The sequence below is a fragment of the Dryobates pubescens genome, chromosome 12 (assembly GCF_014839835.1).
Source record: "Dryobates pubescens isolate bDryPub1 chromosome 12, bDryPub1.pri, whole genome shotgun sequence".
NCBI classification, from domain to species: Eukaryota; Metazoa; Chordata; class Aves; order Piciformes; family Picidae; genus Dryobates; species Dryobates pubescens.
In genome coordinates this window covers 8,687,162-8,710,782 of record NC_071623.1, presented here as the reverse complement: position 1 = coordinate 8,710,782, position 23,621 = coordinate 8,687,162, and the positions used below count along the sequence as shown (strand labels likewise).

The 23,621-nt window shown below is 39.3% G+C and overlaps 1 protein-coding gene across 1 annotated transcript in view; it reads right to left on the bottom strand.

Annotated features, from left to right (window-relative positions):
* The window catches only part of POLA1 (DNA polymerase alpha 1, catalytic subunit), a 230,972-nt gene that overhangs the window by 100,312 nt on the left and 107,039 nt on the right, over positions 1–23,621 (bottom strand). Inside the window, exons 33-34 of the mRNA XM_054165862.1 lie at positions 19,009–19,190; positions 17,132–17,263 (exon numbers count right to left, since the gene is read on the bottom strand). Coding sequence (XP_054021837.1) covers positions 17,132–17,263; positions 19,009–19,190 — 314 coding nt within the window. The remainder of the gene's footprint in view (positions 1–17,131; positions 17,264–19,008; positions 19,191–23,621) is intronic.

The following is a 23,621-nucleotide window of genomic DNA, read 5'->3' as shown; positions in this document are numbered from 1 at the left end:
CCTAGCAATGCAGACAATGAAATATAGATGATAAACTTATTTTCTTTACCTTTCTTTGCAATTCAAAATAGAATTTCAGTGAAGCTGAAAAGATGACAAAAACCATACCAGTAAAAAAAAAAAACCAAAAACTATCAAATAGCCTTTGGATGGTCTTGTCACAAAGTGCCATACAGAAGCTGGACCTGCAGTGCAGTCATACAGATGAAAACAGCGCTTTAGCAGAGAAGTCAGCCACTAAATAGGAACTTGCACCTCCTACAAAAAGTTTTGTTGAAAATATTTGTCCCTGAGGGAGTGCCTTGAATCATTAAGCATCCAGCTAACATCAGAAGACATCACTGTACTGGACGAATCACTTCACAAATTAGAACATCTTTGTTCATAGGTTAATGCTTAGTCTATGTTTTGCGGCTGCAGAGACCTAATGAGCACAAAAGACTGAACAATTTTCTCACTATTTAAACCAAACCCAAGTATTTAATTCCTCAGGTTTAAAGCTTGTTTCATCTTCAGAATGTGTCATTTTGTGACTGTGGCAGTGCTAGAGAAAAATAGTTGTCGTGCTAAAGTTAGGATTAATGCAGAGTTTGTAATGGGTGAGGACTACTTGCAAAACAAGAGAAAAATTTCAGGCAAAACTATAAAATGCATTCTAGTTATCTCTGCCTGCATCATTCCTGTTCCAAGTAGCTGTTCACACAACTTTACAACCCAGTATAATAATATATACCTAGCAAAGAAAGTAAATTTGCACTTGCATGTTTTAGCTTATTTCATTTAACAACAGAACCTTGTATTTCCCATTTCAGCCTTGTTTCTCTCCCTTCCTCTTACAGCCATACGACAAAAGCTTTACAGTGGACCAAAACAGAGAGGAGAGAAGTATGTGAGTTTAAAAGGTACGTAAGTGAGGGTGAAGGGCAACAAACTTAAGGCAGGACAGACTAAGCACTTTTAAGTTATAAAAACAGTTTCACAGGGTAACTGTGAAAGAGAAAATATGGCTCTTCTCCATCACGTAAGACAACAGACTGTAGGAGGTTCTGTGCTCCTTCTACTACCTTATGAGGAAAAAAATCATCTACTTGTTTATTCAATGAATGAATGTTAATGAATTTCTGCAATTTTTACACACAAATATTTTATTCCTTTTTCAGAAAAGTATCCTTTCCACTATTCAGAAATAATTACTGAGAGATTATGGAGATGAGGTAGAAGAAAGAAGGGAGAAAATAATGTCTTTTGTTTTATCTAATAGCTGATCAATTTGGCTGCTTCATATAACTAAAAAGGCAAAAATGTTAGGTGTTCAGAGCAGAAATCTATTTGCCAAAGGCATTATTAACAATTAATAATCATTACACAGCGCCTTGTTTACCTGACCTCCTGTAAATTCAGCAGCCTTGTAATTAGACCCATATTTTGCATATTTGTGTATTTCCATGCACAGGATTTGACTCATTCATTCATCCATTAAAATTCACTTGACAGACATAGATGGATAATCAGGGTACAATTTGTATTTACTGGATTACAGAAAATTGCCCAAACTGTTAAGTTCAAGGAAAACGCATTCTTCTCTTTCTCTTGTGAGCAATGGTTCCTGGGTTAAAAAAACCCCCAACAACTAAAAAGATACCACCCTGGTGTCTACATTTTCCTTCAGGCAATGCAACTAAGTAGTTATTCAGGAAGAGACACCTAGAAAACTAGCCTGTCAGTACTAAGCACAGCTTTGCTGAAGTAGATGTGTTATACTCTGGAAAAATAGGAGGATTTTTTTTGCCATTCAGCTACGATCCTGTAACCTCCCAACTTTCTGGGCAGAATAGTTTTCTTACTACCTTTCTGCTCAAACATAAAGGGGGAGAAAGAGGGGAAAAAGGGGGAAAAGAGGGTAAAGGGGGAAAAAGGGGGAAAAAGGAGAGAAAAAAGGAAAAAAGGGAAGAAAAAAGGGGAAAAAAGGGGAAAAGGGGGGAAAAGGGGGGAAAAGGGGGGAAAAGGGGGGAAAAGGGGGGAAAAGGGGGGAAAAGGGGGGAAAAGGGGGGAAAAGGGGGGAAAAGGGGGGGAAAAGGGGGGGAAAAAAAAAAGGAAAAAAAAAGAAGTATGTGGAGATGGCAGCTATTATGAATAACACTCCTGAAGCAGTAAATTGTGGAAGATCTTGACTGAGTAGTCACAATACAGCAACAATACAGGACAGAAGGGGAATCACAGCATTTGTTTGTGCTAGTATCTCATGAAGGTAAGACAGCCTTGTCCAACAAGACAAACATTTTACAGGTTTCTTCTGAAGAACTTGTGCCCTGATGAGACCACATCTGGAATACTGTGTCGAGTGCTGGGCTCCCCACTTCAAGAGAGGCAGGAATCTGCTGAACAGAGTCCAATGAGGATGACTGGGAGACTGGAACATCTCTGCTATGAAGAGAGACTGAGAGACCTGCAATTGTTTAGCCTGGAGAAGTCTGAGAGGGGATCTTACCAACATCTATAAATATCTGAGGGGTGGGTGTCAAGATGAAGGTGCCAAGCTCTTTTTGGTGGTGCCCAGTGACAGGACAAGGAATAATGGGTACAAGCTAGAATATAGGAGGTTCCACCTCAACACAAGGAGACACAGAGCACTGAACAGGCTGCCCAGAGAAGTTGCGGAGTCTCCTCCTTTGGAGAGTTTCCAAACCTGCCTGGAGGTGTTCCTGTGTGGCCTGCCCTAGGTGATCCTGCTCTGGGAGGGGGGTTGGATCTCTGCAGGTCCCTTCCAACCCCTAACGTTCTGTGATTCTGTGAAATTGCCTGAAAAGTCAGGTCAGACACACTAACTCATTAAATGTGTAACACTTGTACAGTTATTAACAGCCTCCATAGTCCAAAGGGAGCCTTTGTGCAGATTCTTTCCTAACGCATGTAGCTAATGTGTCAAAAAAGCCATTTATTTCCTCCTATGAATCCACAGCTCAGAGTATTGTATTTGTTCTTTTAACATCAAAAGTCAAATCTTAACATAATCAAGCAGTGGCAATTTTTAAATTATTAATTTTAAACCCCTTGAGTTCAAAGGCTGAGCGCCCCCCCCCCTTTACAGATCACCTGCAAACACAGTACCTAAAGTATCTTCAAAGTAGTGAACAAGGCTGTAACGTTTTAGTAAACCACTAAAAGATAGTCTGAAAGGTTCTCCTCTGTTGGCAGGCACTTTTTTCCCCCCTTCCAATCAACTGGCCACAGTTATCTGAGGACTCAGTTTTCTGTGACCAAATACACTGCAATGTAGTGATTCACTTCCCTAACTGGAAGCCTACCAACCTCTTCCTCTCTCCTAGACTAGGAAATCTTGATTTAAATCTCAGTAATTTTTAACTTGGGTTTTAACTGCTCTCCTGATACAAGTGAAGGTATTAAAATTTCAGCTAAAAGCAGCAAGATGACATCAAAAAAACATCTTCCAGAGTTCCCCCAGTTCCCAGTGGAGAAGTTCACACTTCTTGCTGGCCCTTGTCTCTTCACTGAAGGTGAACACAGAATGATTGAGGTTGGAAAAGACCCTTGAGACCATCAGGTCCAACCATTAACCCTACATTACCAAGGTCACCACTAAACCTTATCATTAAAATGCATCTAAACCACCTTTAAACACATCCAGGGATGGTGACTCAACCACCCCCCTCAAGCAGCCTGTTCCAATGCTTAAACACTTTTGCAGTGAAAAATGTTTCCTAATGTCCAGCCTAAACCTCCCCTGGTGCAGTTTGAGGCCATTCCCTCGTGTTCTATCACTAATTACCTGTGAGGAGATACCAGCACCTATGTCTCTACATTGTCCTTTCAGGCAGTCCTGTCAGATCAGTCCCAAACCAACACTGTCAACTCTTGCCTAGAGATTGCTTGCTACTGAACAATCCTGTCCCTCTTCAGACTGTCTCTCATCCAGTACATTTTGGTGTTCAGTGCTCTTTTTACAAGGAAAACCCTTTCTTATAGGCCCCCTCCAGGTACTGGAAGGCTGCAATAAGGTCTCCCCAGGCTTTTCTCTTCTCCATATGTCTAGATGCCTTGCATCTGGAAATAGAACTGGCCTGTAATCAAACAGACTCTACCTAATCCTTGGTTGTGATACTGACTTCGCACGCACAGATCTCTATTTAGAAAGGCACTGGTTTAATTTATATAGACACTAAATATATTTCTCATTATGAAGGCTTGTAATTGCTCCTACACCATTTTCCTTATTTTCACTACAATCTCAGATGCTACTCAAATAGGTAGTCAGGCTCTTTTCTGAATGATACCAGATACCGAGTGGCATCCTGCCACCAAACCTTTCACAAATGGACTCAGTAGAAAAGACTGAGAAAAAAAATATTGAAGCAATCCCTCACCATTTCTTGGCAGGCAACGTAGGCTTACTTTGTTAATTCTAAAGTCCTCAAGATGCCTGACTCACTCTTGTTGGGAAGCCTCCAAAGACAATTCAGATCATACGGAATCTTAATTACGAATTCCCCACAAAGTATTTCAGTCTCTTTCACTTACAGGGTTGGAGAAGGAGCAGGGATGTTTGATCTTAAAATAATTACCTTATGTTTAATTAGCCAGGAAACTCTCAAGGACCATATCACAATTCAGTTTACTCCATTATTGCTACTTCACTGCTTGGGTTAAAAAAACAAAACAAAACAAAACCCAACAAAACCCAACTCAAACTCAAAAACCCAAACACCTAACAAAGTGATCCCCAAAAGATGCCCCATTAAAGGAACAAGACAGTATAAATGCTGATGCTTTATCACAGTGAGAAAAAGAGAGGTAGACAACAGAGAGAAACATAAGAGGTAGACAACAGAGAGAAAAGAGAGAGGTAGAAATCAGTAGGAGGGAGGGGGGATTTGATTAATTGCTTCCTTCAAATGAGCATGAAAAACCACATGCAAATACCAAAGAACAGTGTGAAAAAGCACCACCAACACTATATTAACTAGTGGATGACAATCTAACATTTCTAACTAGCTGCATTAATGCCATTACTCATACACACACACAAAAGGGAAATCCTAAAAAATTCATATTGTACATCCAAACTTTGCACTTGATAGGTGGTAGCTTGGTACCTGTTAGTTCTATTGTGAGACCATCCAGTACTGGTATGGTTTGGAGCTCAGTTTCCTAACAATAAACAAAGCATAGGAACTTTCTGGGCATCTGTGAGTATAAGGTAAATAAAAGTGAGCCATTGAATGCAAAATAATAACTGGGATAAAAATTAGTTGCATAAACTATTCCGTCTCTTTTTCACTTCTCTCTGCTTATGCATTGCCCCCTTATCCCTTTCCTGACCTTGCATATGAGCTGAACTGTCATCTGTTTAGACTCTGTAAGGTACAATGCTGGGGGGAGGTGAAGTGGAACAGTAGAGCGGAGGCTGCAGGCAGCCCCTCTGCACCATCCAGAGGGGCCTGGGGAACAATTCAAGGTGGGGTTCTTGGGTTGTTCCTGACCTACAAATGTATGTGCATGCATATATTTTGTACATATTCATTGCATTTCATATTTCTAGATTTTAGTTTGCTTGTAAATATAGCTTCATTTGCTTCCACACCTTCTGAGCCAGTAGTCTGGTGATTTATTTTGGGGTAATTCTCCATAATTTATATTGGGGGTTAATCCCTAAACCGACCCCAAGTACGAATTGCCTCAGTATGAGGGGAAAAAAAAAAGTCCAATAAAAATGATTACAGTAATTACAAAGTTCTTGCAGAAATCTAATGTTATATTCTGCAACAGAATCCAGCATATGCCATTTGGTGTCTCTGTGTTTTGGGGGTGGTGAGGGGTTCTGTGTTTTTAAACATTTCTGGCCCCTTTGTGGTATAGGAGAATGTTGCTTTGGATATTAAATTGAGAATTTATCTTAAATGGAAACAAACAACTTCGCTAAAAATTAGACATTTATGACTTGCAAATTACAGATACTAATTATTTTCAGTATATACAATTATGATATTCTCAAGAGGTATTAATTTTGGGACAGATGTGCTTTCATCATGTAATTTGGAAATTAAGTTACACTCTCACGTATGGGAACTTAGAAGTCTGAATTTGTGTAAAGCCAGGATTGATAGAAAGGAATTTTGTCTTGCTAATTTTCTCTCTCTCTCTCCCCCCTCCTCTCTTTCTCTCTCTGATGAGAGTGTGACCAGCAATCCTCACAGCTGGGTTGCCTTGCACTCAAAGGAATTGGGGGGCTGACTGCAGAATTGATGAGGATACACTTCCACTTGACTCCACCTCCTATTTTGTCCTTTCAGACAATACTTGTAAATCCAGTAACTTCTAAAAATTTAAACAATAATTAAGACATACCCACTGTAAAATATGCACAATGCTAAATACTTCACATTCATGGCAGAGTACTGAAATTAAGTGTCGCTAATGCAAACGTCTTAAGACATTAAAAACATGCATAATCCAAACTGAGGGCTTTAATACAGAAGCTTCCACCAAATGCAGCTAAAAGGAAGAATATCACTACCCAAGCCATGTTTGCATTAGGAAAGGCAAGCATGTTATTACAAAAATGCTCAAAATGAAAAAGAAAAAAAAGAACACTAGAAAAATGTTAGAGGTTGGAAGAGATCATTAAGTCCAACCCCCCCTTAAGGCAGGCTGCACAGCAACGCATCCAGGTGAAAGTCTTCAGAGAAGAAGACTTCACAACCTCTCTGGGCAGCCTGCTCCAGTGCTCTGTCACACTCACTGTGAAGTGTCTCCTCATGTTGAGATGAAACCCCCTATGTTCTACCTTGAACCCATTATTCCTTGTCCTAGCACTGGGCATCACCTATAAGACCCTGGCACCTTCATCTTGACACCCACCCCTCAGATATTTATAGATGTTGATAAGACCCCCTCTCAGCCTTCTCTTCTCCAGACTAAACAGCCCCAAGGCTCTCAATCTCTCTTCATAGGAGAAATGTCCAAGTCCTGCAATCATCCTTGTAGCTCTCCATTGGACTCTCTCTCCAGCAGATCCCCGTCTCTTTTGAACTGGGGATCCCAGAAACAGACAAAGAATTCCAGGTGTGGTCTCACTAGGGCAGAGTAGAGGGGGAGAAGAATCTCCATAGACCTGCTGGCCACACTTTTCTTAATGCAACCCAGGATGCCACTGGCCCTCTTAACCACAAGGGCACATTGCTGTCCCATGGAGGACTTCTGTCCACCAGGACAGTTAAATGCCAGTTAATACACCATGTCTGGGACAATAGTGACAAGAGGGTATATTAATCTTCTTAAAGAAACTCCATTTGGGAGTTAATACTTTCTTGTTTTCTGCTCTTGAACTGCTTTCTGCTCCAGTCCAAAAACCAAACCAATCTTCTAACATCAACATTTTATTTATATTGTTCCATGGGAGGTTGGAGACACAGGTGGAAGACATTTGGAGCACCCACTACAATCCTGAAACTGAGACTCTTATATTTAACTGGAATTCGTTCAATCCCTGCATAAACATCTTTTATATCTGGAGATCTTTACTGAGCCTCGTGGATTTTTGATGGTGCTCTTGCAGATGCCACTTACAAAAATAATGATTTTCTTCAGAAGAAAAGGAAAACATCTACTTGTCAAATTCTGCAGAGCTGTAATTTTCATGTAGAAACCTAATATACCTTTGGAAAACCTTAGAAATGTTTCTCCCACATATTTGTGGACTCAAAGCCTAAGAGAATCTACTGGGCTGAAGGTACTCCTCAGATGAAAGTGAACAAGGCCATCATGCAACCCCTGTAATGATTCCAGCAGGACTATGCAGCTCTTGTTTGTTTGTTAGTTTTTTTCCTCCCAGCTGCAGCTATGGGAAGATGGAGATAATAATCTTCAGCATGGCATGGAAATAGGAAGGAGAGGTTCATCTTGAATGAAAAACTGTGTGCCATCACAGACAGTATGGGACTAAAGCACAGGCAAAGCTCAATCTGCCAGAAAAAACAGCAGCAGGCTCCATTTGCAGAACAAAAAAAAGAGACCATAACCCCCCCCATTTTTATACAAACAAAAGTAATAGAGTAATTAATGTCCAGTAAAAAGTAGGAGGAAAGTCCATCAGCCCCTGCCACACAATGAAATATAATTTGAAGACAAATCTAGCCAAAGTAACTGATAAGCTTCAAGGACTCTTCAGAATCACAGAATGGCTTAGGTTGGAAGGCACCCTAGAGATCATCTACTCCAATGTCCCCACCATGGGCGGGGACACTTCTCAACTAGACTTGGCTGCTCAAGGCCTCATCCAGCCTGGCCTTGAACACACCCAGGGAGGAGGCATGTGCAACCTCCCAGAGAAGTCCTACCACCTTCCTATTGAAGATCTTCTTCCTAAGATCCAGTCTAAACCTACTCTCCCTCAGCTTAAAACCATTCCCTGTTTGGACAGAAGCACTCTGTGCTGGTTTAGGAATTGGCTGGAGGGCCGAGGCCAGAGAGTGATGGTGAACAGTGCCACATCCAACTGGCAGCCAGTCACTAGTGGTGTGCCCCAAGGATCAGTGTTGGGCCCCGTTCTGTCCTAAAGCTTCTAACCTTTATTATGAACCTGCCTTTGGCTTTAATAGAAAGCTTTAAATAAAATTTAGAGTATTTGGGAAACAAATTTTTGATACCTTGCAAAAATTTTAGTTTGATGCTGCCTTTAATAGTCCACTTTCCTTCAGATTCTTGAATATCTTGGGGATTGTGAGATGGAATAGAATGGAATGGAATAGAATGGAGGGAGAGCAGGTTTCAAAGAAGTTCTTCAGTATGAGGGTAGGATTCTGCAATTGGCTGCCCAGGGAGGCTGTGGATGCCGCCTGCCTGGGGGTGTTCAAGGCCAGGTTGGATGAGGCTGAGTCTAGTTGAAAGGTGTCCCTGCTCACAGTGGGAAGGTTGGAGTAGATGATCTCTAGGGTCCCTTCCAATCTAAGCCATTCTATGACTCTAAGCCAATTCAACTCTGATTACCACAGTTGGACCCCCTTTATTTATTTTTTTTTCCTAAAGAAGGCTCAAAGCAAGTCATTTTCACTTAAAATCAGCACTGGACCAGGGATTTCTGTATTATTAGTGCCTTCTAATAAAACATTTCTGACAAGGACATAATTTTTAGGCTATGAATGCCGAAGTTATCCTTGTGAAAAGAACCATACCCAGTGAAAATGTGGTCTCCTTAAGTTTCACATTTTAGCTTTGCATCTCCTGAAGGATGCTTGAGTACTGTAAGCATTGCTAGTGATACATACAAAAGGGCTTGCAATGATAGGACAAGAGGCAATGGCTTTAAGCTTGAGGAGGGGAAATTTAGACTGGAGATTAGGACGAAATTCTTCACAGTGAGGGTGGTAAAATACTGGAACAGGTTGCCCAGGGAGGTCATGAATGCCCCTTCTCTGGAGGTGTTCAAGGCCAGGTTGGGTGAGGCTTTGAACAACCTGGGCTAGTGGAAGGTGTCCCTGCCCATGGCAGGGAGGTTGGAACTAGATGATCCTCAAGGTCTTTTCCAACCTAACCCATTCTATAGATCTATGCAAGGTCAACAGACCCTGACTTATGTCATCTCCTAACAAATTAATGTGTTAGAAGTTTCTGTAGAATAAATCAGACAATCTTATTTGATAATAAATTATTGTTCCAAGTTATTGTAGTGTAAGGCATTAACTGTATCAAAATTCCATGAGAAATGGTGGTTTTAAAACTCATTTTAAGACTTAATCAGTTTACTTGGAGTTCTGCTTCTTGTAATATCTCTAATTGGAGACCAGTGGGATTCTTTTCCATCAAAAATCTCAACCGAACATAACAAAACTCTGAAGAGATTTAAAACGGCTCCCTAAAACTAGTGTAAAAAGAAGAAAGATGAATACTGCTCTTTTCAACATCACCCATTAGTCATAAATCCTCCTGTGCTTCATGATTTGTTACTGAAATAGTTTCAGAAAGCTAGAAAGCTGCATAGCATCCAGAGCAACTCTGTCAGTCCAAGTGTCCAGAGGACACTTTTGCTCTCTCTCGAGGTACTTCACTCAGGCACTGTTAGTAATGCAGTTGTGGCAGATGTCTCCATAGGCTGCAGGGATGTGCCCAAGAGTTTAAATTCTTGGCTACAGAATCTCTTAACAAATACCGCTACTGGGATACTAAAGCTACACACTTTGTAGTGAGTTTCAAGTCAGATCAGCTACACAAAGCTGCAACCGTATCTCTACACTGCAGCACAAACAGGCTCTCCAGGTGTTGCCAAAATTCATCATTGCTTCAACCGGGGCAACAGATCAGTTCCAACAGAGTACCTTCAAAGCCAGTGCATTCTGTAATCCTCTCAAGACAGCAACATCTTGTTATTATATGAGTGATTCAATCATCTAGGTAAACATTACACACTTGGTGGCAATCATAACCATGACCATATTTACCTCTGGGCACACTTTCTGTGACATGATCTTCACAATACTGCCATTTAGAAGCCTAAGCAGACAAATTATTGTGATAATAAGCCCTTACATTCCTGTATTCTACCTACAGAGGAAATTACAAAGTTAGTTTTACTCTATTGAAGCAATCCCCATTTCTTAGAACCCATTCCATGTGGTGGCCAGCCTGGGAAGCCTTTTCTACAAAGGGCTGAGAGAGATATCTAGTGTCATTAGGTGTTCCTCTGGCAAGGTACCACACTGTGAACTAAGAACTGGGAACAATCAACAGCAAACAGATACTGCCTCTTTGCTTATCCTCACTCTTTCCCAGTGGCTAAAATTTGGAGTGCAGAGTCACACTCAGCCTCACTCATTCGTCAGTGAGATGGATGCATGATTGCCATGGCTAGTAAAATCCAATGCAGAGAGTTAAACCCTTTGTAAAGATATTGATCCTTACTTTGAAACACTTCACTAAAAATCATATTGATGCTCCAAGTCTAAACCAAACAATTCCTTTACAGGGTACATCATGGAGAAGTTGCTGTAACAGTGAATCAATTCCAGTTAATAGACACTATGAGTGCTGTGACAAATAACTGCTTGCTCATCCCCAAAATGCACTACAGATGGTGACCAAAGGGTTACCTTTTATTACTCAATAAACTCTCAGACAGATGTATAACTTTTCTATATGGCAGAATACTGACTGCTCTGTTCAATAATCAAGGTATTTCTAATTTCCTCCTGGTTAGCCAAAATAGGGTTCCAAATACAACCTATTTGTCAACAGCAATCAAGGAAAGAATCAGAAAATTCTACTGTAGAGGGGAGGAGAAAGCTCTTGATAATCTAGTGGCAGCCTCCCTATCCTCTCTTCTCAGGTCCCCAGTAAACTGTGAATGGAATCACATTAATCTTTTATCTTTCACTCCAATTGCTTTTCATTCTGCCTTGACTTGGAAGCTTTCAATGCTAAAAATAAATGTCTCGGTTTCTGTACGTATAAACCACAATGACAGTGATAACAAGTTCAGACTTGGAAAAGACTCAGATACCCATCTGAATACAAACAGGAAGGACTCAAAACAATCACTAGAGTTAATCCCACAGCAGAGTCTAGGTATCTGGTTGTGCCTACCACATTAACTGGTGTCACAATTACAGAATCACAGAATTGTTGGTGTTGGAAGGGACCCCAAGGATCATCTAGTTCCAACCCACATGCCATGGCCAGGGATACCTCACACTACATCAGGTTGCTCAGAGCCACATTCAGCCCAGCCTTAAAAACATCCAGGGATGAGGCTTTCAGCACCTCCCTGGGCAACCTGTTCCAGTGTCTCACCACCTTCATGGGGAAGAACTTCTTCCTAACATCTAATCTCCTATATCTCCCCTCCTCTAGCTTGGATCCATTCACCCCAGTCCTGTCACTACCCCACATCCTAAGAAGTCCCTCCCCAGCTTTCCTGTAGCCCCCTTCAGATACTGGAAGGCCACAATAAGGTCTCCTCGGAGCCTTCTCTTCTCCAAACTGAACAACCCCAACTCTCAGCCCATCCTCACAGGTGAGGTTCTCCAGCCCTTCTGTTTTCTGGCCTAGATAATTCCAGTATTATTAGCACAACAACAGAGTACTGTACTATTGGTGCTACCTTTCCCTCAAGCCAAAGAAACTTCTTATTCCTACCCATCCACTAAACAAAAAAAAAAAAAAAAGCTTTCAACACATGACTGTTGCAAGAACATGATGACAAAAGTCATCACCATCATCTACAATCATATTTTCACCTGTTCATGTGGTGTACACCTGTGGGTTGTTGGCAATACACTTGATTGAAGCATGGGATATTCCAGGTTCACAATGAGCCCTGTCATCTTTGTTCCTTTTAGCAAATACACCATGCAATCCCCAAACCTGTGTGAATGCTACTGCTTCTTATAACATTATCTTGTTTATAAATCCTTTACCTTTTTTAAGGGCAAAAAAATACTAATGCAAAACCCAAGAACTTCTCTACAACAGTCAGAAGAGAAATATATATATATAAATGTAGATAAAATAATAATTGAACCATCTTGAAAAGTGTGTCAGCGTGCTTTTATACTGCGACCTAATGTGCAAGCAGTACACCACCCCACCACAGGTATGAAATGAGAAATTTTGAGGGCTATTGAACACTGAATTTTCCCAGCTGAACAGTATAAAGTTATTTAGCTGTGTTCAATAGCCTTCAAACTCACTTCTGCCTGCGGGTTACGGCAGCCCGGTAGAAAAAGACTGCAAAACAAACCCAGTGCAAGACAGGCTGAACCAATGTATTTTGGTTGTTTGGTTTTGGTTGGGTTTTTTCCCCCCTCAACATTTTCTGAAATCCTTTGGAAATTTGCATCATTTTATGCATTTTGGAAAAAAAAAACACATTAAAAGATTTAAGGATGTCATATACTCTTTAACCAGATGGCATCTAAACAGCATCTATATAAAAATAGGTTTTGGCCTATAAACACACTAGTAGGAATACCAGAGGTGTGCATTTAAAAAACCAAGATTAAAAACCTGCTGCTTCAGGGACAACAGCTTCCCAGTCCAACCAGTTCAGTATGAATTTTGCTACTATTCAAATGGCATCTACAATGTGCTGGGCTCGTTTATTCAGTTCTTTTTAGCTGGCAAAATTAACACCTCCCCAGCTGAGTAAGATATGGGATTCATTTTCTGGATGCGAATGCTGATTTTTACAGGGCTTTTGAAAAGGGGATCTGAGAGTTGGCATTTATTTATCAAGTGTTCAAAAATGAGCATTTGAATATTCTAGTGGGAAACACAAAACAGTTTCCATCATATTCATTAGATCCACTTACTATAAATGAAATGACACCCTCCTTATGCACAAAAGCTGGTCAGTTGTTTTTGGGGTTTTTCCCCCCTCCCCATTTATGCTTGCAGATTTCAGCTTTCACCCATTCCCTAGCATGGATGTTTCATTGATGGCTGAGGGTAACACTTCAAAAATGAACTAGCTAAACAAACTTCCCAGCAGCACTTGACAGAGCTACACCTATTCTTCCCCATTTCCAAAGCAGTACAGAATTAATTACCAGTTCTATGGATCTATTGTAAGTATAATAGACTAAAGAGCTATCACAGACACATTTATTGTAAAAGCACAATCCCAAGAGTGTCTAGTAGAGGGCCAAAACGATTAACACAAATGCTTTGTCAGATCAAAGATAAAACCTGCACCGCCCAATTGAGGAATGAATTAGAACAGTGGGTTATCTTTCAAATTAACCAGGGCAGTTAGTGAGGAAAATTTCATGAAAGTGTAATTCTTAGCCTTTGTGAATCCACACAGCAGGCATTCTGCCAGCTGACAAGATGATGAAATTTTCATGCTTAAAAAAGCCCTCTTCATTTCCCAATTTAGATTAGCTAGCGTTTCTCTCTCTTTTCATCTATTTGCTCTTCTGAAGCAGAATTAAGGAGGGGGGAAAAAAAAATTTAAAAAAAAAAAAGCAGAAAGCATGCACACAACAGGAACAATCTCTCCTAGAATAATGCATTTCTGAAAAAAAGAAATGAAATCTTTGCATGGCATTTTGGAGATGTATTTACAGTTAGGTGTAAGATGATTACGATTTGTATGGTTAATACCATTAAGAGACTGCTAAATACTGGAGGAACAGTAGATATGTTTAGGGATTTGTATTGTTAATACCATTAAGAGACTGCTAAATACTGGAGGAATGGTAGATATGTTTAGGATGGCAGATAAAAAAATATTTCCGTTTTTAATGGCAAAAAATGGCTGCAGAAAATTTTATATAAAGACGAGTAATTTACAAAAGCAATGTGATTCTGGGAGGGGCACAAAATTCTCTTTACACTTAGATGTGCATCTTTTCAAAGGAAAGAAGTGTATCGCCACTGTATTTATTTATTTATGAGTTTCATGTGCCAAAAAAGGGCAAGAAGATTTTCCACTTCTAGATTTTTAGGGCACTAAATTTAACACAGCGCTATACAAAAGCACTTGTACAGACTGAACGTTAAATAGACTGAAGGAAACGACACTAAATAGACTGAAGGAAACATTAAAGAGACTAAAGGAAACAAGATGCAATGATATTCCACACTTAAAAACCAACCTGATTCAAAGCTCACTGCAAAAAAACAGTAAGCTTATTCATTTCAATGAGCTGTTGATCAGGCTCTTGATAGGGCTGCCTCCATAAAAGGCAGCTCTTTTATTTTAAATGTTAAAAAATTCATTATTGTATTTTATCCTTTTCCATCATGTGCCATTTGACCAACACACAAACTACAGTGATAGCTAGACAAAAAAATAACAAAAATGCTGTGATAAAGTTAGACTATGTATTTGTCTATTTAAAATTGGTAATTTCTGTGCCTTTCAGGTGCAACCACTACAATAGGAGACTGTTAAATAAGCATCTCAAAGTTTGGTTCAGGCAGTTTTTGCCACACTACTTCTGGGTGTGTCTTTATAGTTTATAGGATTATATATATTAGTGTAAACACCCATTTGGTTAATTTCAACTCCAGCTGTTATACAGTCACTACAAGCACTTGATGAAAAGAATAAACTAAAACTCACAGCATCTGACTTTTCAAAGAGCTAACAGGACAAAAAAAAGTTTACTTGCCCAATTCACTGGAAAGCCCTTTTTTAAAAGGGAACAACAGTGCAATTTGGAAATTACTTTTTACAACAAAATACCCTCAACATTTCCAGAGTCTGAATATATTCCACAGTCAGATCATAGTTTTAAACCTTATTATTATAGCCAACTAGGTTAAAAGTAAATTCTCAGTACTAAAAATATGACAGAGTTTATAAAGCTTTTACTTACAAGGACAAATAAATTCCTTATGAAGGACACTTCATCATTTTATATACCATGTAGTAAGATACTTAATAGGTTTATATAATAAGTTTATAATACAAGGTAAGCATATTGCAGTGTTCATATTAAAACATTTCACAGCTTGGTCTTAAAAAAACATAAAATGAATCAAAACAAACCCCAGAGAAAAATATTCCAACACTTTTCCCCCCTTATCTATCTTCTTTCATTCGTCAAGTTTACAACTGCACATCGTGTGCCCACATATTCTAGCACTTTAGATGCCAGAAATTACTTAGCATATGGCATTGTGTATTACTGTAATGTCTAAGAAAAACTAATTTAGAAGGAACTATTTATACAAAGCAGTCTGTGTAAACATATTACTTTGCCACGTTTTTTAATCATGCAGTGCAGCATTTAATATAATTATGTATTACAATATTAACTGAATGGTTATTTTGCAGCCAGTGGGACTCTGCAAGAAAGTCAAGCAAGATCTCACATTCTGGTAACTTTACCTGTCCAAGACATCCACCTTCAACATAAAGGAATAATCTATCCCTACCTTGTGAAGCACTACCTGATCTTAAATACTCTAAGAAAGTTCTGTACTCCTTTCAATGCAAAGGCCTTCAAAAAAAACTATTTACACCTCCAGAAATGATCACATTTCCAGAAAAGAACTTGTAAAACACTTACCTACAATTACAATAAATACAGAAGAAAGATAATACAAAATACACACTTAGTACCAAACTAAAGATAATTCTTAGCTCTTGTCTGCAAAAGGATTTTATTAACGCTTACAAAACCCACACTGTGTACTAGGTAAGACGTTAATTTACAGGCCAAATTTCCAAACTCAATTTATATTTTCAAGTATATCAAAAGTTATGAGCTCGCAAAGGTTATGAGTGTCCTCAAAACTGATGTCTGTCCTGAAGCTGTGAAACCAATGTTAGACAACCATAAAAGGCAGGCGGGCAGGCAACAGGAGAAGATCTATGAAAATCTGACGCAAAATGGCTAGCTGCCAATTCACAAAATATGATGCTTTCAGCATACTACAGATGCAAACCAAATGGATACTATTTAAAAGTCACAGATCTTTCTTTTCCCCTTAACCAGTCACCACTTTGGATAGTATGAAGATGGAAGTTTCAAATATTACAATTTCCCCCCCACAGTGCTACAAAAAGCCAACCACTATTGTTGGCATTTCTTGCACTGCCTCCCTCAAAGGAGAGTTATATCAAATTAATTAACTACCTATCTTTCTCCTTGTTTTATCTTTCCCAATCATTACGAAGAAAGATTTATAGTGAAGAAAGATTTATAGCCTTTCTCTTCCTGTTGCACTTCAAGTAAGTTTTACAGGGCTTTTTACAATGCAACACTGTACACATCAATTTGAGTTGGAGAAAGAGAATCAGATTTCTATTACATGAAAAATTGATATCTGCATACTTGGTAGGCTTCACAGATTTTCTCACAAGCACTAAGACAATCAATTCTGCATGTTTTTTTTGTCTAAAAATCTGGAAAACTGCAATAATGCTGACACAGTGACAAAAATTAAAATACTGACTATTTGGACTTGAGACTGACCTGAGAATTCTAAATTAGGATTTGAAATAATTAATTGATTATTTTTAGAAAGCTGATATTGCATCCTACTACCTTGGACTATAGGAAAAGGGAGGAAAAAAAAAAAAAAAGAACAAGGAACGTGACAGCCACTACAAACCCAGGACCACTGAGAAAGCTCTTTTCAGATGGCAGAGTATTTTGTGAATACTTACAAGATAGTATTTTTTGATGAAGCGCCTCATATCCAACAGTAATTTGTTGCTCATTTGAACCACTGAGTTGAAAGGGGGCTCTTCACATTCAGTCTTACTGCACCTTTGCAAGCTGGGTTCAATAAATTGCCCCTGTAAGCAGAAGTGTAAAAAATTCAGCCTGTATTACTACAACAGATGAGTGTAGCAAAAGTCATCACAGAAGTTTAGACTTAAAAATAGTATCTAGGCCTTCTTTCTTCCCATCGTAGTTGGCCACACCCACATTAAAAACTTCTCTGACCTACAGTTGTCCCATTTTCTTCTAAATGAAAGGTCTTTTGGAGAGCATGCTTCTTCACCTGTTACGAGATTAGTAATTCAAAAAAATCATGCCGAGTATAAAAATTCATCTACAGACAAATCATGCTCCTCTGTCTCCCCCTTAACAACACTGTCTCGCTTTGTCAGGGCCATCAAAGTTCTGCTCAGTTCCACTTAATCAGAACATTGAAATCAATTATCAATTATGAAACTGAGACCAGGATTTAGAGCCAAACCTTGTTAAACAAGAACACCATCATCATCTTTTATTTTCTCCAAGTGCAAAGAACAGCTTATGGGTTTACACCATATAATTCCCCTTCATTGCAAAACCTTATGAGCACCTGACATTAAAATTTGAGAATATGAGAGTGATGTGTGAGGAGCTGAAATTAGGATGGTAGAATTCTCATTAAAATAAGGACAGCCTGGTAGGACAGACAGTTATATAATTTGTAGAAAACTTTCTTTCAAGGTAAGACTTAGCTTTTGTGACTCATCTTGGCTAAACTCCCACCAACTACACTAAACAATTCCAGATGGAGGGACGTTGTCAGTGGTCTGTGTGGTTTTAGGGGTGGTTTCTTTTGTTGTTTGGTGGGGTTCCTTTGCCCACCTCCCCCCCACCCTCCCTTTTTTTTTCCTAAGGAGTCTGCCATCCACTTCTCTCTAAGTTAGCCCATCTGCAAATTGTCAAGCCTACATGCAATCAACTATCTTGCTTACAGCTGTAATGAACAAAAGTCAAGGATTCACAAAGTATCGCTTGATTTGTGTCTTTTCCTCTTGCTTCCAAAGGCTGCTTTATTTTGGTTCAAAAAAATGCAAAACATCTGCTGTTTGTCCAAATTAACTCCAAATAATTGCTTTTAATTTAGATAAAAGATTTATTTGCTTTCAGTTTCAAGGTTTTCACTACCCCGAAGCTCGCTAATTTGCCAGTGACTAATGCATATATAACATTGATGTGGAGTTAAATACTTGGCCCTATTTCAAGTTGAGATCCAAGGTCAGAGATACATTTTTTGGCAGAACTTCTCAACAAGAATGTACCCCTACGACTTTTTATGTTCAATACACAAAGTCAGAAGGCAAGATAACACAGAAAAACCTTAATGTGAAGAAAGGAGGTGGGATGTAGCAAGATAAACACAAGTTCCAAAAACATTTTGTTCCAATTAATGCGATTTAGGATAAGAAATTGCCATTACTACACAAAAGTTTCATTAAACAGAGAACTGGAAGTTACTAAGGTGTTAAGATAAGGATTCCTTTAAAAGTTACAGCAACAATCATTCACGACTGTGGGCAAACAGATTAATGAAGCCAGATAATCTCCCATGTTCTGCTAGACGACACAGCTGAAAAGCAAAAATAGGAAAAATATTTCAGCGCTATCCTATCAGCAAATTTCTCTTCCAAAGCTATAAATAGCAGGACTCAGGCAATATGGTATCATCTCTGAAATCATATGGATCCTATCTGAAAAGCTGTTCTCTCTGTAACTATTTTTCTCCCTCATTGATGAACAGAAATGAAACAGAGAATCGAAGTAAAAGACCAAACCGACTAACCGAACAATCAAAGACATTGTCATAAATATTTTCTGTTCCGCATTTGAGGCAGCAAAACTTGAATCTTTCACAATCCCTATACTTCTCTTCATCAGTGAGCCGAGCTGGGCCACCAACCAAGGCATCGTTCTCCTCATCTTTATGGTAATGGTGATGGACTTTGAATTGGGAGGGATCCAGTCCTATTAATAAGAAACAAAAATTTCAAAAGACTAAGAGGTCAACCATGCAAGTAGGCTCAATTTTTCATGTGCTTGGTGAAGCAGATTCAAAAGAAAAAGTTACAAAATGTGAATTCAGGAGCCGAAAAAATCTCCCCTTAGCAAAACTTCCTCTGTAAAGCAGAAACACATTTTACAATTTTTAACCACGAATAAAGATTCACGAAGCACGAAGGAAGTCTTCTTATGCAAGATTGCTTTATAAATAAAACAAGCACGCTGCATTATCATGGGAGTATGCAACAGTACATTTTGTTTCTGAGGAAACCACTCCTTATGGATGGCTTTATTGTTATTTTCTTCTTAAGTTACATTGAAAATATTTCAATAAAAATGTGCATTGTTATTAAGAAACAGTCTTTAAATCAAAATGGCACCATTAAAACTGAAAACAGAGAATAAAAACCCCATTAAAAGAAACACGGGTGCACTGCTATTACCAACTCCTTCAAGTCCTTATACAACTGCCAACTCTGATTTCAATGCAGTGGTCGATTTCATTTTGGCTCAGTGGTTAACAGCATGTAGGTTTCAATCTAATGCAGTGGTTAAAATTCAGCAGCAGCATTTAAAACGGCAGCGCTGGAGACAAAATGCTTTGTTTTTGATTGCCAGAACTCAAGATTTTAAACAAATAAATAGACAAAAGAGACCCTAAAAATACTGATTCAACCACGAATAAGTAAATAAGCAAGCAAGCACGAAGTTCACCGCTTTAAGAATAAGACTGCCAAAGTAAACTTAATAAAAATCCACCAGTTTGGTCATCTTTTGTCATGTGCAACCTTTTAAAAGTCTATGTACCCCATACGCAGGGTTGGTTCTTTTGGGTTTTTTTGGTAACTCTAGCAAACAGCACATACTAGAAAACAAGAAAATCAGATGAGCATGGAAGAGAAAACATTCAGAAAACTGTGGTTTACTTTATTATTAAAAAGAAAAGATCTAAGAGAAACATTTCAAAAAATATTTTTGACAGAGACTCAGTCGAGTAGCAGATTATCCTGTACTAACCCATACCCGCTGTAAATGCCAGTAATAAATGTAATAATTACCATAGAGAGAGCAAAAAGATTCCAATTTAAATTTTCCAGGTTTTTTTAATTTTCATACAGGACCTGGAAGACTTAAAGCTCGTGTTCAGGAATACTATGCCCTTAACCTACACAAATATTGCATATATAAAGCAGTTGTGTGATACAGGCAGATGCAGACTGTCATTATATAAAAGATTTAATGTGTGACTTTACTACTGCTATTCTGAAGTTCTGTCTTGCAATCCTGAAAGACATTCAAGGACAAGGAAAAATTCCACTGTCAAATAAGTTCACTTGGTTCTTGGTAGAATAGGGGTTTCACTAAAATGTAATCAATCTTATTTTAATTTTAGCTAGAGAAACAAAGGGCAATGCCTAAGTATAACAATTTACCTTTGAGAGGTTAGTAAACTTTTAATACAGTTCTCTAGTATTCATTAAAAGAAAGAAGCAACCAAAGCAAAAAATAATGCTAGGAGCTTATTTTACACTTTAACACATATGGTACTCCTCCCCCTCCCAAACTGTGTTGCAATGTTTGTTTCCCTCTTTTTTTTTTTTTTTTCCCCTTCCTCCTTTTTTTTCATTTCAGTACAAAGTGTTGCTGATATATTTGGTGTTTGAGAAAACAAAGAGCATGTTCTGCAACACAGGTAGCAGCTAAAAGTTTCAGATAGGGGAGACTTGAGCTTAGCATTAGTATTTTGGAAAACGGACAGTTATGCAAGTATGGAGCAGGCTGGATCTAACATTGTAATGGTGAATACACACAAAATGTCTTGAGTTTATTCCAAGTTCAGAAGTGGAATGAAAAAACACTGCAGAAACTTTCTGCTACAGATGTCATTAAAGTTCAGCTAGAAATCTGTCTTCAGCTGTTCCCCAAAGAGCAAATATAGAGTAAAGCAGTTCACTAAATAAAAGATAAAAGGAGATAAATAATGGTCTTCAGACAACTGCAGTTTTCCAATATGCAGTCAAAACCAGCAACAGCAAATAAACATCTGGACATTTGGTAATAATTTAACAGGAAAAAAAAAATTCATTGGAGGAATTTAAATCACACCTGTCTCTGAACTTACTTTGCTGGTTTGGCTGGAGAAAACAACAGGAAAAAGATTGTGATGATTCAAATGCACATCAAACTTTTGGTGTGCAAACATCCCCAGTGAAATCAAAGGGACTACAAATCAGGCTTTCAAAGAACATGTCTACCTTAATTATCTTTTGGAATTGGGACCTATTTTATGTATTATCTCCTTTCAGGAATAGTTAGTTGGTTCAATTAATCACTGGTATCCTCTCAGACCAGGTCACACTGGTCATATTATTCTAGTTATTAAACAAAATAGGGACTATCTGATAGTGTGTGGGGGGAATAATATCTGGTTTGGACAATTAAAAAATTATTAGGATGAGACTAATTAGTGAACCTCTTTGAAGTCCTTTTTTTCATGACAGCAAGCAAAACTCAAAGGGACTTTGACCTAGTCTGACAGGAAAATAAGCAGTGCTATTACTAAACTACCTGCACCATAGGTAAGCTTTCCAACCTCACTAAAAACTAAAAGGCTGCACTCGAAACAAAGAAATGGAACATTAAAAAAATACATCGACGAATCTGGAGCTACAAAGAGAAATATTAAGTTCTAGGGCTTATTCTGGGATTCTTTAATAGATTAATTACAAAAACATTTACTACCTAGCAAGCAAAATAGGTTTCTCCAGAAACTAGTAAAAATTATCTGACCTTTTTTCAAAGGCAGTATTAGAAAAAATAAAAGTTCTGCGGATTATTTTCACACATCTTTCCAGGCACGCTCCTACCCCTGCCCCTGCACGCTGCTCCGGGAACAGAGCAGCAGCACGCAGCAAGGCAGGAGCTCCCCAGAGCCTCAGCCGCCGGGCAGGCGTTTGGCAGGGCACTGGGCCGGTTCCCCGCTGAACAAAGCCCCCAGGGCTTTTCGCTGAATTTTGTGTTTCAGCCGCGGGTTAGTCGGGAAACTTTCCCCGTGCCGCGGCCTGCTCCTTCGCCCGCTACCCGTGCGGCGTGAGGCGGGGAAACGGCAGCCGGTGCTGCCACCTGCAGGCCGCCGCCGCCCATTTCACTCAGGGAGATGCAGCGGGGCCGGGCCCACCGCCCTCGGCATTCGATCCCGGCCGGCGAAGGCCTCGGCCCTTCGGAAGTGCTCGGCTTTTCGTTCTTCCCGAAGAGGCAGACCCTCCAAAGCCAGTGTGCCTTCTGCACGGGGTCTCTAAAACGGCTTCAGGCGCCGTCGGAACAGGCAACAGGCTTTAGGGAATCTCAGTTTCTAAGCAGATCTGAGGCATCCCAGTAAAGCCCAGCTTAGACCACGTAGAGCAAAATTCATACACTCCGTGGTTTACTACTCTATTGTCACAAAGTTTTGCCATTACTTTAAGCCTAATTTCACAGAATCACAGAATGTTTTGGGTTGGAAGGGACCTTTAAAGGTCATCTAGCCCAACCTCTGTTCCATCATTCTCCTCTACCTTCACTCTCTAAAGCAAGACAGCATCTTGTGTGCCACAAGGAGAACACGACAGTCCTGGGTTTTGTCAGGAGAGTCAGGTGAAGTAGTTGTTAAATACTGTGTATTAAAGGCACCTATTAAATTACTTTCTAGGAAGAAGACAAAAAAAAAAGGTGGTGGCAGGTTTCCTTACAAGGCACCGCTAAGATGCTGCATGGAAGGAGGAACTGGTACTGCGAAGTACTCTTAATGACAAGCCTCCTCAGGATCCAGTAATGACTCCCTAAAATTAGCCTTCCTAAGAAACACCCAAATGCCAAGCAATCTGCAGAACACCAACGTGCACATCCAGCTCACAACTCTTTCAGAAGGTGCAGTCTAGGACAGCAGTCAGCAACTTCCACAATTTAGAGCAAAGGATGTTAACGCACTAATAAACTACCAAAATCCCACTGTTAAATGACTCTATTTCCGTAACTTTTAGATACTTTTGACAACACAGAAATAAGACACGGAGTGGTATTTATATATCAGAGAAAAAACCCTTACTTAAAACACATTAAGAGAATTGTTCTGCCACTATAGTTCTTTTTCAAGCTATTGGTACCTTCAGGATGAAGTAAGGTCTCCACTCATTTATAAAGATTAGATTAATTTAATGGTATTACTGATCAGATTGCACACTTAGTTTCAGAAACTCTGACAGACCTCATCTTTTAACTGCCTTTGCTTGAGAACTTCCAAGAAAAAGAGAGTATGCCCATGAGGCTGTCACTTTTAGGAACAAAGAATTTCCATGTCTCAAAGGCTAGACAGATCTCCTGCAACATCCAAAAACAAAAGGCAATTTTCAGCTTGAT